Below are 14,930 nucleotides of genomic sequence, written 5' to 3'. Positions count from 1 at the left end.
ACACCCAGGTGTGCTGAGCATCCCAAAACCCCCAAACACCTCAAGAAGTTTGGGGACCCCAGGTGTGCTGAAAATCCTCAGCATGCCAGACACCCCAAACACCTCAAAAGACCCCAAATACCCCAAAAACCATGGGAGGTATGAGGGACATGAGTGTTCCCAGCAGCTCGGGAAACCCCAAAAGCCCAGATCTGCTGGGTGCCCCAAATACCCCAAACATCCCAAAATCCCTGGGACCCCCAATGTCCTTGTCACCCGGATCACCCCAGGTACCCCAAGAACACCAAACACCCCAAGGACCCCCAGCTATCCTTGCTACCCTGAGCACCCCAGGAAACCCCAAAACCACCCAGGTTTGGGTGCTGGGTGCCCCAAATACCCCAAACACCTCAAAAATCCCAAGGACCCCAAACACCCTAAGGATCCCCAGCTGTCCTTTGTCACCCTGGGGTACCCCAGGAACCCCAAAAACCACAAACACCCCAAGCTGTCCTTGTCACCCTGTGGCCACCTAAGAACCCCTGTGGTCACTCCAGGTCTCTGTGGCCACCCCAGGACCCTGTGGCCACCCTAGACCCCCTGTGGTCACCCCAGGCCCCCTGTGGCCATCCTGGGGTCCCTGTGGCCACCCAGGTCTCTGTGGTCACCCCATGTCCCCGTGGCCACCCCAGGTCTCTGTGGTCATCCTGGGGTCCCTGTGTTCACCCCGTGTCCCCGTGGCCACCCCGTGTCCCCGTGGCCACCCCAGGTCTCTGTGGTCACCCTGGGGTCCCTGTGGTCATCCTGGGGTCCCTGTGTTCACCCCGTGTCCCCGTGGCCACCCCGCTGACCTCCCGCAGTGCCTCGGCGTAGGAGCTCATGTCGGTCAGGATGACCAGCACGTGCTTCTCGCACTGGTACGCCAGGAACTCGGCCGTGGTCAGCGCCAGCCGGGGAGTGATGATCCTCTCGATCCTGTGTGACACCCCCAATTAGCCCAATTAGCCTAATTAGCCCCTGCAGGGTGTGTTTGAGGTGTACAGAGGAGCCCAGCCTGGTGTGATGCCTCCAGGGCAGGGGGACTCGTGGAGTTTTGGGGTCCCAACACAGGGCAGGGAACTGGGGAACAGCAGGGGAGCACCCCAAATGATTTGGGGGGATTGGGAGGGTCCTGGTGGGGGAATAGGGAGAGAGAGAAAGGAGGGGGAGAAGAGAGAAGGAGAAGGAAAATGGAGGAGAAAAGAATGAGGAGGAAGAAAGGAGGAGCAGGGAAAGGAGGGAGAAAGGAAAGGAGAAATAAAATGGAGAAGAAAAGAAAGGAAGAAGAAAAATGGAGAAAGAGGGAGGAGGAAAAGGAGAGAGAATGGAAAGGAAAAGAAAAATGTAGAAGAAAAGAAAGAAAGAAGAAAAGAGGAGAAAGGAGAAGGAGGAAAAGAGGGAAGAAAGGAAAGAAAAAGGAAAAGGAAAAGAAAGAGAAAGAAGAAAAAAGGAGAAAGGGGGAGGAGGAAAAGGAGGAAGAAAGGGAAAAGAAAACGGAGAAGAAAAAAAGAAAGAAGAAAAAGGGAGAAAGGTGAAAGAAGAAGGGAAAAGGGAAAGTAGGAAAAGGAGAAGTGGGAAGGAAAAGAATAAGAATAGGCTGAGAAGGAGGAGGAAGAAAAGGAAGGAAAAAGGAGAAGGAAAAAGGAGAAGGAAAAAGAAGGAGAATGAAGGAGAAAAAAGAGGGAGACAAGAGGAGAAAGGAAGAGGAGGAGAAGGGAGGAAGAGGAAGAGGAGCCCGGGCTGTGCCTCACGTGGGGTCGTTGGCCAGGTTGAGGAACAGGCAGACGTTCTCCATGGAGCCGTTCTGCTCAAAGTCCGACTTGAAGAACCGCGCGGTCTCCATGTTCACCTGGGGGAGGGACACGGTCAGTGGGGACACGGGGACACGGGGACATGGGGACATGGTGGATCTGGGGTCACTGGGATGTCCCCTCACAGCCCCGACTCACCCCCATGGCCGCGAACACGATGGCGAAGTTGTCCTCGTGGAAATCCACCACGTCCTTGGATTTCTTCACCAGCCCGGCCTGGCGGCAAATCTGTGCCGCGATCTGGGGGAGGGGACAGGGATCCCATCCCACCTCATTATCCCATCATCCCATCCCATCCCATCCCATCCCATCCCATCCCATCCCATCCCATCCCATCCCATCCCATCTCATTATCCCATCATCCCATCCCATCCTATCTCATTATCCCATCCCATCTCATTATCCCATCCCATCACCCCATCCCATCATCCTGTCCCATCATCCCGTCCCATCCCATCCCCTTATCCCATCCCATCATCCCATCCCATCCCATCATCCCATCCCATCATCCCATCCCCTCCCCTCCCCCCAGGGATTGCTATGCCAACAGGGAAACTGAGGCACGAGCTGGTGCCAGATCCCAACATCAGCAGAGGGTATCCGAACTTCCCAAATCCCTGTGTCCCTCTGCCCCGGTCCCACCTCGTTGTGGGGCAGCCCAGCTGCAGAGAAGATTGGGATTTTCTGCCCGCGGGCGATGCTGTTCATGACGTCGATGGGAGAGATCCCGGTCTGGATCATCTCCTCGGGATAAATCCGCCCGTGGGGGTTGATGGGCTGGCCTGGAGCGGGAACAGCAGAAATCGGGGAATGGGTGGGGTTGGAGGAGACTTGGATTCAACCGGGGACAATTCCCAAATTCCCAAGGAGGTCCAAGAACTGTCCAGCCTGGGTGATGGATGATGGATGGATGGATGATGGATGGATGATGGATGGATGATGGATGGATGGATGGATGGATGGATGGATGGATGGATGATGGATGGATGATGGATGGATGGATGATGGATGGATGATGGATGGATGGATGGATGGATGGATGGATGGATGGATGGATGGATGGATGATGGATGGATGGATGGATGATGGATGGATGGATGGATGATGGATGATGGATGGATGGATGATGGATGATGGATGATGGATGGATGGATGGATGATGGATGATGGATGGATGATGGATGGATGATGGATGGATGATGGATGGATGGATGGATGGATGGATGGATGGATGGATGGATGGATGGATGGATGGATGATGGATGATGGATGGATGATGGATGGATGATGGATGGATGATGGATGGATGATGGATGGATGATGGATGGATGGATGGATGATGGATGGATGATGGATGGATGGATGATGGATGGATGGATGATGGATGGATGGATGGATGATGGATGGATGAATGGATGGATGATGGATGGATGGATGATGGATGATGGATGATGGATGGATGGATGGATGGATGATGGATGGATGATGGATGGATGATGGATGGATGATGGATGGATGGATGATGGATGATGGATGATGGATGGGCCATGGTGACCATCAGGGCTCGGTGTCACCCCCAGTTCCAGTCTGTCCCCAGCCGCCCCCATTCCCACAAACCCAGAGCTGTCACCGTTGATGTCCAGGAAGTCCTCGGCCATCACGGCGGGGCCGCTGTCGATGGGTTTGCCGGAGCCGTTGAACACGCGCCCTGTGGGGACAGAGGGACTGTCCCTACCCGGGGCCACCAGCCAAGGGTGGCACCTGCAGGTCCAGCGGCCCCGGGGCAGGGTCCCCATCCTGATCCTGGACATCCCAGAGGGGACACAGGGACTGGCTGTGGGTGTGGGGCTGCGGTGTCACCTGCGGGCTGGGTGACACCCAGGCAGATGCCATCACGTGGGGACAAATCCCCCATGTCCCCCCCGTGTTCCCGGCCACCTCCATCACTCTGACTCCATGTCCCCATGTCCCCAGTCACCCCCATGTCCCCAGTCACCCCCATGTCCCTAGCCACCCTCACCACCCTGTCCCCATGTCCCCATGTCCCCATCACCCCCATCACTCTGTCCCCGTGTCCCCATCACCCCCAGGATCCTGTCTCTGGGTTCCATAGCCCTGTCCCTGTGTCCCCATGTCCCCATCACCCTGTCCCTATGTCCCCATATCCCTGTGTCCCCATGCCCCCGTGTCCCCAGCCACCTCCCTCCCGCACCCCATCTCCGGGGTGAGCGGGGTGACACCAAACCCCCCCCGCCACTGTCCCCAGGGAGGGGACGCGGCCACTCCGCTCCCTCTCAGCCTCATCGACCGCCTCGGAGCCGCGGTGCCATCGATCGCGACAAAGCCACGGCTCCCTCCTGTCCCCTCCCCGCTGCCCCCGCCCCCCACGGGACACGGTGGCAGTGCGGGGACACGGTGGCGGTGTCACAGCGCATCAGGGTGATGGCAGCGCCGAGCCCGAGCGGGAAAGGTCAGCGGGCACGGCAGCGGCGACTCCCGGGGGACACCGGGAGCGGGAGGGGACACGGAGAGGGGACAGACACCGAGAGGGGACACCGAGAGGGGACACAGACACCGGGAGGGGGTGTACTCTGGTGGGGTTTGGGAGGCTCGGACACCTCCAGGGAGGCCGTGAGGGGACAGGGGGACATGAGGGGACGGTGGGGGTTCACAGCGGGATCCCAGAGTGGTTTGGATGGGAAGGGACATTAACTGCCACGGATGTCACCTCGCTGCCATGGGGACACCTTCCACTGGCCCAGGTGGCTTCAATGCCCTGTCCAGCCTGGCCTGGGACACTTTCAGGGGTGGGGTGACACTGCCAGGGACGGGGTGACACCTCCGGGAATATGGCGACACCGCCAGGGATGGGGTCACACTTTCGGGAATACGATGACACTTTCAGGGATGGGGTGACACCTCCAGGAATGGCGTGACACTGCCAGGAACGGGGTGGCACCGCCAGGAATGGGGTGGCACTTCTAGGGATGGGGTGACACTTTCACGGATGAGGTGACACTTTCAGGAATGGGGGGCGCACCGCCAGGAATGGGGTGACACTTTGAGGAATGGGGTGACGCTTCCAGGAATGCAGTGTCACTTCCAGAGATGCGGTGTCATTTTCAGGAATGCGGTGTCACTTTCAGGGTTGCGGTGACACCTCCAGAGATGCGGTGACACTTCCAGGAATGCGGAGCCACCTCACCTGGAATCCCTTCCCACCCCACCCCATCCCAAACCCTTTTTTTTTCCGGGATAACCGCGCGGAGAGGACGCGGGGAGCGCTCCAGCCTTGTCTGAGCGTCCCACGTCCTCAGCCCCGAACCCCAAACCCCCCAAAATCGGGGTGCCACCCGCGCCTGGAGCCGCGCCCGGCCTCACCCAGCATGTCCTCGGACACCGGCGTGCGCAGGATGTCCCCCGTGAACTCGCAGGTTGTCGCCTTGGCATCGATGCCAGATGTGCCCTCAAACACCTGCGGAGCAATTAACGGGGATTAATTAAGGGTTTGAAGGGGGTGACGTGACCCCCGCTCACCCCAAACCCCCCGGGAGGGGACATTAAAGAGAGGACAAGCGCTGGGGTTTGGGGTGGGGGGATATTTTTGGGGATATGCTGCGCTCCCGGGGAAGGCGGAGCCCTTTTGATCAGGGTGATATTTGACATCATTCGCGTTAATTAGCCCCAGGCTCGCTGCTTTAATTAGAGGCGGGTGGCCCCTGGGGGCAGGAGAAGGTGGCGATGGTGACAGGTGACGCTCGGAGCCCCCCAGGTGGCTGAGGGTCGCCCCCAACAATGCTGAGGCTGCCAAAAACTCCTTTTCTCCCTTTTTTTCCTTCCTTTTATCCTTTTTTTTTTTTTTTTTTTTTTTTTTTTTCCCGAGCCCGAGGCTGACTCCCTAATAGGATTAAAAGGGCATCCCCGAGGCGCAGGTGGCATTAGAGTCGCGATTTTGGGGCAGCTGCGCGGCCCCCCCGAGCCCCAGCGGGGCCGTTTGGGGGGGATCCGGGCTAATCAGGCGGGATTTGACCCCAAATTTAACCCCAAACAGCCGCAGGGCTCGCGGGTCTAGGGACAGCCCCAAACAGTGTCCCAGCAGCTGCTGTCCCGGGGTTGGTGGCAACAGGTCAGTGTGAGGTTGTGGGGCGAGGAGTGGGGACACCCCTGACCATCCCAGGACACTGCCACCTGTCCCAGGACACTTCTGGCCATCCCAGAATATTTGTCTCACGACACTGCCCATCCCACGACATCATCTGTGCCAATCCTAAGACACTGTTCCCTGTCCCAGGACACCCCTGGCCATCCCAGGACACTGTCACCCATCCCAGGACATTTGTTCCAGGACATTGCCCATCCCAGAACTTCACTTGTGCCCATTCCAGGACACCCCTGACCATCCCAGGACATCACTGTCCCCTGTCCCAGGACACTGTCACCTGTTCCAGGACACCCCTGACCATTCCAGGACATTGCCCATCCCAGAACTCCACTTGTCCCTGACCATTCCAGGACACTGCCACCCGTCCCAGGACATTTGTCACAGGACATTGTCCTCTGTCCCAGGACACCCCTGCCTATCCCATGAAACTGTCCCCTCCTCTTAAGAGCGCTGGGACACGAGCCCGACAGCCACCACTGGAGGGGGACAGAGCCGCGGGACAGAGCCCGGGGACAGAGCCGCGGGTCGCGGTGTCACCGTGTCACCGTGTGGCGCTGTCGCGATGTCGCGATGTCGCCGCGCTCACCTGCACGATGGCCTTGGAGCCCATCACCTCCAGCACCTGCCCGCTGCGCGTGGTGCCGTTGGGCAGCGTGAAGTTCACGATCTCGGCGTACTGGGCGAACTGTGGGGACAGCGACAAGGACAAATGTGGTGGCAGTGTCCCCTGTGTCCCCTCAGCCCCGCCGGTGCTGCCTCAGTTTCCCCTCCTTTGGTCCTGAAGCCACCGAACATCACGGGGGCTCCAGGATGGGGGGACACCGGACAGCAAAGTGGTGGCGGGGGGTGGCACTGCTTGTCCCTGTCGCTGTCCCACCGTGTCCCTGTCCCCCCGGGCTGTGGCACTGCTTGTCCCTGTCACTGTCCCACCGTGTCCCTGTCCCCCGGGGCTGTGGCACTGCGCCGTGCCTCAGTTTCCCCGCTGTCGAGAGGCCCAAGCAGGTGACAACAAGCGCTGTCACCGCCAGAGCCACCAGGCGCGAGTGGCACTCATGGGGACACGGCGGGGCACTTTTGTGATGAGGGGACAATGCTCTGGGGACAATGGCCAATGTCGCTGCCGCTCGGCTCGCTCAGCGCTCTCCTGCTCCTCGTTCCCGGCTCCAGCCCCGTGAACTTTGGACTTTAATTCCTCTGGATAAAAACCCCTTTGGATAAAGGGCGAGCGAGCGCCACGGGCCGGCTCTTTGATTGAGCTGATTAATTAAGAAATGGCAGAGGCCATGGAAACGCGACACCGGGTGACAAAACTCCTGCGGGGGTCACCCGGGTGGCCCGAGCCCACCCAGGAGAGCGGGGAGCAGGGACAGGGGGGGTGACAGAGAGGGGACACGGGGTTTGTGGAGGGGACACGCTCAGAGCGGGGTCCCTGGGGAGCTGGGGAGGGGACGGGGGACAAGGGACAGAGCTGGGAGAGGGGACAGGGGTGGGGTACAGGGGACAGAGCTCAGGCAGGGGCACAGGACACGGGGAAATGGGGACACGGGGACAGGAGCCAGAGCTCGGGCGGGGACACGGGGACATGGGGACGAAGGGACGAGGGGACACGGGGACATGAGGACACGGGGACATTGGGACACTGGGACACGCCACCCGCGCGGGCAGGCAGGGACAGGGCTCTGCTGCCGAGCGCGTCCAGAGGAGGGAGCTCGGACCCCAGAGAGGAGGGACAGCCCAGGGGACAAGGGACAGGAGGGACGGGACAGGTGACACGGGGTGGGGGACACACTCCGCCCATTGCACCCCACACAGCCACAGGTGACACCGCCAAGCTGTCCCCGTGTCCCCAAAGTCCTACCTTGACATTGTCCAGCACCACCAGCGGCCCGTTGACCCCGCACACCGTCCTGTAGGCTGGGGGAGGGGACACAAGGGACACCGTCAGTCCCCAGGGCCACCCGGGGGGTGCCACCCCCAAATCATGTTCCATTCCCTGTCCCTGTGACACCCCGAGTGACCTGTGGTGGCCACCCGGAGTCTCTGTCCTACAGGAAATGTCACCCAGGGATTGTGTCACCTTCTGGAGGTGTCCCCATGCACCCGGCAGATGTCACAGCTGGGAATGCCACCAAGGCCAGCAGAAAAGTGTCCCTTTGTCACCCCTTGCCCGAGGATCCTGCCTGGCCCGGTGGTGGGGGGACACCGGCGACATTCGAGGGTGACACTGGGGAAATGAGGGAGTGACCCCGCAGGGACAGCGGGCACAGGGGTAGCAAAGGGTCACAGGGGTGACAAATGGGTAGGAACCCAGGGAGAGGCAGCAGATCCCGGGAATGTTGGGATTGGGATAAATCCTGGGAGTGTCGGGATTGGGAACAATCCTGGGAGTGTCGGGGTTGAGATAAATCCTGGGAACTCCAGGGTTGGGATCAGCTCCCGGGAAAGATGGGATTAGGATCAGACCCCGGTTGTGCCGGGGCTGGGGTCGGGATGAGCTCCCGGTTGTGCCGGGGTCGGGATGAGTCCCCGGTGGTGCCGGGGCTGGGGTCGGGATAAGTCCCGGTCGTGCCGGGGCTGGGGTCGGGATGAGCTGCCGGTTGTGCCGGGGCTGGGGTCGGGATGAGCTCCCGGTTGTGCCGGGGCTGGGGTCGGGATGAGTCCCGGTTGTGCCGGGGCTGGGGTCGGGATGAGCCCCCGGCCGGTGCAGGTGCGCGGGAGCTGATCCGGCTCTAAGCCGCGCCTTGATCAGCGCAGGAAGTGCCAGAGCCCCGAGCGCTGCCCCGGCCCCGCTGACCCCGCCGGGCCCTTTCATCCCCTGCCCCTCTCCCCGCTGCCGCTCCCACCTGATCCTAATAGGATCGGAGAGGCCGGGCCAGCTGCAGGGCTCCCCCTCCCCCCGCGCCCATGGGGGTCCCTAGATGTCCCGGTGGTGATGGTGGCATTGTCCCCTGGCCGGGACAGCCCCAGGGATGGGATGGTCACAGCCCCATTGTGGGGTCACCCCGTGGACCCTCGGTGTCCCCTTCCCTCATCCAGGGCAGTGCCAGTGATCCCGGACATTTCTGCAGTGGGATCAGGGAATTCCAGACTGGTTTGGGTTGGGAAGGACCTGAAAATCCAGGAATTCCAACCATTGGTGCCTCTCATTGTCCCAGGTGAATCCAACCTGGCTTTGGGCACTGCCAGGGATCCAGGGGCAGCCCCAGCAAATCTGGGAATCCCAGCCCAGGCAGGAATTCCTTCCCAAGATCCCAGCCCAATCTCCCCTTTCCCAGTGGAGCCATTCCCTGTGTCCTGTCCCTCCATCAGAACATTCCCAGCTCTCCCAGCCTGGTTCCAGCCCTGGGAACATCTCTGGAACCTGCTCTGGATTTGCTCCAGCAGCTCCACGTTATCCTGAAGTTGGATCAGCAGCTGGAGCAGCTCCAGATCTGGAGTCTCACAAGGACACAGTTCCCACCTTTCCCTGCACCTTCTCCCAGGGATCCTCCCAATCCTTTCCCCTCCCCATCCCAGCTTCTCCTGCCCTTGGCCTTGCTGAAGCCCCCTGAAAATCCACGGAAATCCATCCTCAATCCATCATGAAACCATCAATCTGTCCATCTGTCAGTCCATCCATCCATCATCCATCACCCATCACCCATCCATCCATCCATCCATCATCCATCCATCCATCCATCATCCATCATCCATCCATCCATCATCCATCCATCATCCATCCATCCATCATCCATCACCCATCCATCCATCCATCCATCCATCATCCATCCATCATCCATCATCCATCATCCATCATCCATCATCCATCCATCCATCCATCCATCATCCATCCATCATCCATCCATCCATCATCCATCCATCCATCATCCATCCATCCATCCATCATCCATCATCCATCCATCCATCCATCCATCCATCCATCCATCCATCCATCCTCCATCCATCCATCCATCCATCCATCCATCCATCCATCCATCCATCCATCCATCATCCATCCATCCATCCATCCATCCATCCATCCATCCATCCATCCATCCATCATCCATCCATCCATCCATCCATCCATCATCCATCCATCCATCCATCCACCATCCATCCATCCATCCATCCATCCATCCATCATCCATCCATTTATTTTTCCCATCTATCCACAGGCTGGGACCTCAGGACAGCAATACCAAGATACAGCCTGGAAAGGATTCAGGATGGAGTGGGCAGGAGAGAAATTATAAAAAAGTGGAGGAGGAGATGAAGGAGGAGGAGATTAATAAAAAGGAGAAGAAAATTGAGAAGTAAAATAAGAGAAACAGGAGACAAAGTTGGAGGAGAACAAGAAGAGGAAGTGGAAGAGGAGGAAGAGGAGGAGAAGGACACGAAAGAGGAGAATAGGAAGAGGAGAAAAAGATGAGGGAGGAGGAAGAGCTGGAAGAGGTGATGAAGAGTGAGAAAGAGAAGAGGAAGAAGCAAGAGGAGAAAGAAAAAGATGTGGAAGAAGAGGAGAAGGAGAAGAAGAAGAGGAGGAGGAGGAAAAGAAAAAGAGGAGGAGAATAGGAAGAAGAGGAGAAGAAGAACAAGAAGAGGAAGAGGAGAGGAGAAGGAGAGGAAGAAGAGGAAGAGGAGGAGAGGAGGAGGAGAAGGAGAAGAGGAGGAGAAGAGGTGAAGAGAAGGAGAAGGAGAACAAGAAGATGAGGAGGAGAGGAGAGGAGAGGGAGGAGGAGGAAAAGAAGAAGAGGAGGAGAAGAGGAAGAAGAGGAGAAGAAGAACAAGAAGAGGAAAAGGAGAGGAGGAGGAGAAGGAGAGGTGAAGAGAAGGAGGAGAGGAGGAGAGGAGGAGAAGGAGAAGAGGAGGAGGAGAAGAAGAGGAGAAGCAGAGGAGGAGGAGAAGGAGAACAAGAAGATGAGGAGGAGAAGAGAGGGAGGACGATGAAAAGAAGAAGAAGGGGAGGGGAAGGAGGTGAAAAAGAAGAAGAGTAAGAGGAGGTGGAGAAGAAGAGGAGGAGGAAGAGAAGAGGAAGAGGAGGAAGAAAAGAAGAAGACGAGGTGGAGAAGAAGAGGAGGAGGAGAAGGAGAAGAGAAGGAGGAGGAGGAGAAGAAGAAGAGGAGGGGAAGGAGGTGCAAAAGAGGAGGAGGAGGGCCGAGAGGAGCAGGCGATCGCCGGAAAGCCGCAGCAGCGCTAATGAAGCCGCTGCCGCAGGAGCTGCGGGCTGGGTGGGCTGCGACCGCCGGCCGGGGAGGGGAGGGCGGGGGGCTGGGGGGGAGAGGGGCCGAGGGAAAAGCAAGAAAAAAAAAACTCTTTCAAACCTGGCCTTTCCACACCCCCAGCCCCAAATTCACAGCTGCTGTCAGAGGCAATCTCCGTCAGCGCTGACACTCACGCACTGCTGACCAGCGCGGCCACCGCGCGGGGGGGACCGCGGCCCCCGGTGACAAAGGGGACCCGACCCGGCTCCACTCGCCGCTAATTGCTCCCGCTCGCCCGCCCTGCCCTCCGCAGCCCTGCCCAGCCCCCCGAGCCCCGCAGGGCTCGGCTCCAAAGTGCCACTTGGAGGGGGCTCGCTGCCACCCCCGAGGGGTTCTTGGGGTGGGAAGGGATTTTAAGGATGGTCCCGTTCCATCAGTTGGGGTGGATCCAGCCTGGCCTTGGGCACTGCCGGGGATTCCAGCTCTGGGAATTCCAGCCCAGGCCCTCCTCATCCTCAGGAGTTCCTTCCCAATATCCCAGCCCAATCTCCCCTTTCCCAGTGGGAAGCCATTCCCCTTTTTTGTCACCTCAGCCTCTGGGCTGGGTGTGCAGCGAGTGATGCTCAACCCCCACCCAAAATTCCAGAGCTGGGGAATGGATGGGGACACACCTGAGAAGCAGGATGGGTAAACAGCCCCCAAATCCCCCAAATACTCCATCCCAGAGCAAAGCTGTGGGTGCAGGGCTGTCCCAGCAGGTCCAGAACTGATCCTGAGCCACCCTGGGGGGCACAGAGGGGGGACCCCACCCCTGGCAGCCTCGGCAGGGGCAGGGAGGGGCAGAGGGTGCTGGGCACGAGGCTCTGGGTGGGGCTGGGGGCATCCCCCATCCCTGGCAGTGCCCAGGGTGAGCTGGGATGGGATTTGGAGCAGCCTGGCACAGTGGGAGGTGTCCCTGTCCATGGCAGGGGTGTGATTTAAATCCCCTCCCTCAACCCAAACCAATTTAAAATATTTTATGATTTACGAGACATTAGGAATTTCGGGATTTTAGGATTCCAGCAATACCCACTTTTCAACCCAAACTCCTCCACATTCCCAAGAATCCACAAACGCAACCCCGACCTCCAAACCCCTCTCACCCCCCTGAGATTTTTCCGACAATCCCTAAATGACCGCTTCCCCCCCAAGCCCCGGTCGCCTCCGCAACCTGCCCATTGTGCCATGTGTCACTTTGTGCCGCGCTGTCAACCCCGCGGGGCTGTCCCAGGCCGGCAGGGGCCGTGAAAAGCCCGGCGGGGGGTCACACTCTATGCCACTAATTAGGGCCCGGCGGCCGCGGGTTCCCAGACACACCTGCACAGTCATGTGGGGGCAGCCGGAGAAAAGCGGCCCCAGCCAAGCGTGAACCCGCGGGAAAAAAAAAGAAAAAATAAAAAAAGAACAAGGGGAAAAAAAAAAAAAAAAAAAAAAAAAAGGAAATTCGATCGCAGGGTGAGATCTCGCTGTGGGCAGAAAAAAAAAACAAAAACAGGGATGGGGAGGAGAGGGGAAAGGGAATTTGGGGATGGATCATAAAGGATCCAGGAGGAAGGGGGAAGGGTGGGGGGTGCTATGGGGGGGAGGGGTGTGGGGGAAGGGGGTCAGATCCCCAGGGAAGGGGGTCAGATCCCCAGGGAAGGGGGGTCAGGGCTGGGCAGTGTCCCTGGATCAGCCTGTGCTGCTCCCGTGTCCCAAATCCTGCCAGGCACAGATCCCAAAGGGAACGCACCGAGAGGAGTGGCAGGGGTGATGGGGACAGGGGGACACGGCAGTGGGACACCAGAACCGCTGCACTGGGATTAACTGGGGATGGTTGTATGGCACAAACTGGGTGTGCTGCCTCCTGGTCAATCCGTCTGTCCCAGTTCTCCCAGCTCAGTGTCACTCCTGTGCCCAGTGCCACACTGGAAGCCCAAACTGGGAACCTGAAATGGGACCCTAAACTAGGACCCCAAACTGGGAACCTGAAATGGGACCCTAAACTGGGACCCCAAACTGGGAACCTGAACCAGAACCCTTTAGTGGGACCTCAAACTGAGATTCCAAATTGAGACTCTAGACTGGACTCCAAACTGGGACCCCAAACTGGGACCCTGAACTGGGACCCAAACTGGGAACCTAAACCGGAACCCCGAACTGGGACCCCGAACTGGGACCCCGAACTGGGGGAACCCCGCACCCCCACGAGCTCCGGCACCCACAGCCCCCGCTGCCCCTCCCCCACATTCCGGGGTGTCGCCACCCCTACGGATGTCACCGCCAGGTCTCCCTCAGCTGTGCCACCTCGCCGTGTCCTCTGCTGTCACCTCCCGGGACATTTTGGGGCGCGGGGCCCCGCCTGGGTGACAGGGGACAGCACTTTGTCCCCGCCTGGGTGGCGGTGCCGGGGGTTGGGCTGGGGACACGGTGGGGAGAGGGGACAAACGCGTCCCTCGAGGGTGACAAACGCGACAAAAGCGGGAAGGGATCTCCAGGGTTTTTCCTGGCAAAGGGACACGCGGGTGACACCGAGCCAAGGGCTGGCGCTGCGCCAGGTGACCCGGGCACGAGTCACCCGCGGGTGGCCGCTGTTGACAGCAAACACGGCGGGTGGCCGGGCAGGGCCAGCTCGGCTCGGGAGGGACCGTGCCAGCCCGGTGCCACCCGGCTGGGGACGAGGGGAGGTGACATCCCGAGGAGGTGACACCCAAACCCCCCCCGACGCCGCCGGAGAAGGCACAAAGGTCACAACGGACGCGCTCGGTGACAACGGGGGTTTGGGGACATCGGGGTGGCGCTGGCACAGTGCCAGCTGTGCCGATGTCGCCGTGGGGTGGGGACACAGCGGGAAGGGACACTCGGGGCACCCCGAGCAGCTCTGGGGTGTCACCACAGCGCCCCACAGGTGTCCCCAGGGTGGGGACATCTTCCCCGGTCCTTGTGGGTGCGGTCCCCAGGAGGGGACACCCCCGCAGCCGCACACTGTCCCCCTGTCCCCGCGAGAGACAGACTCGGCTCCTGTGCCACCCTGTCTGTCCCAGTGCAACCCAACTGTCCCCTCCTGAGCCGGTGCCACCCACCCATCCAGCCCTGTCACCCTCGCCTGCCTCAGTGTCACCCCTCTGTCCCTTCCTGTCCCAATGCCATCCATCCCTGTCACCCCTGCCTGCCCCTGTGTCACCTCTCTGTCCCTTCCTGTCCCATTGACACCCACCCCTGTCACCCCTGCCTGTCCCTGTGTCACCTCTTTGTCCCTTCCTGTCCCATTGACACCCACCCCTGTCACCCCTGCCTGTCCCAGTGTCACCCCTCTGTCCTTTCCTGTCCCAGTGCCACTCACCTGTCCCTGTCACCTCTCCCTGTCCCAGTGCCACTCACCTGTCCCTGTCACCTCTCCCTGCCCCAGTGTCACCCAGCTGTCCCTGTACCCGCTCCAGTGTCACCCACGCACTCCTGCCCGATGTCACCCCCTCGTCCCTGCCACCACGGCCGCTCTGCTCGGGGACAGCAGGATGTCCCCCTCCCCTCCCCGGGCTCCTCTCCCGCTGTCTCCGCGGTGTCCCCGCGGTGTCCCCGCTGTGTCCCCGTGTTCCCGTGTCCCGCACTCACTCAGCCGGGGGTTGCTGTGGAAGTCGCGGGTCACGGCCAGCCCGTGCTCGCGGGCGGCCGCCAGCTCCGTCGCCGCTGCTGTCACCTTGGTGGCGGCCATGGCCTTGTCCCTGTCCCTGTCCCCGTCAC

At 59.9% G+C, this 14,930-nt stretch overlaps 1 protein-coding gene across 1 annotated transcript; it reads right to left on the bottom strand.

Moving 5' to 3' along the window:
* Positions 1-758: 758 nt before the first annotated feature.
* ATP6V1B1 (ATPase H+ transporting V1 subunit B1) lies at positions 759-14,930 on the bottom strand (the record flags this gene model as incomplete). The annotated part of the gene is made up of 9 exons (XM_079306323.1): positions 14,802-14,930; positions 7,850-7,905; positions 6,578-6,676; positions 5,211-5,304; positions 3,460-3,537; positions 2,472-2,611; positions 1,968-2,069; positions 1,770-1,867; positions 759-954 (listed from the first exon to the last, which is right to left on the bottom strand). The coding sequence occupies exons 1-9, from the start codon at positions 14,899-14,901 to the stop codon at positions 759-761; spliced, it is 963 nt and encodes a 320-aa protein (XP_079162449.1). The 5' UTR covers positions 14,902-14,930.

Source organism: Erithacus rubecula (assembly GCF_903797595.1).
Source record: "Erithacus rubecula genome assembly, chromosome: 5".
Classification (NCBI taxonomy): domain Eukaryota; kingdom Metazoa; phylum Chordata; class Aves; order Passeriformes; family Muscicapidae; genus Erithacus; species Erithacus rubecula.
The sequence above is the reverse complement of the archived record's forward strand: the minus strand, read 5'-3'. Positions and strand labels throughout refer to the sequence as shown.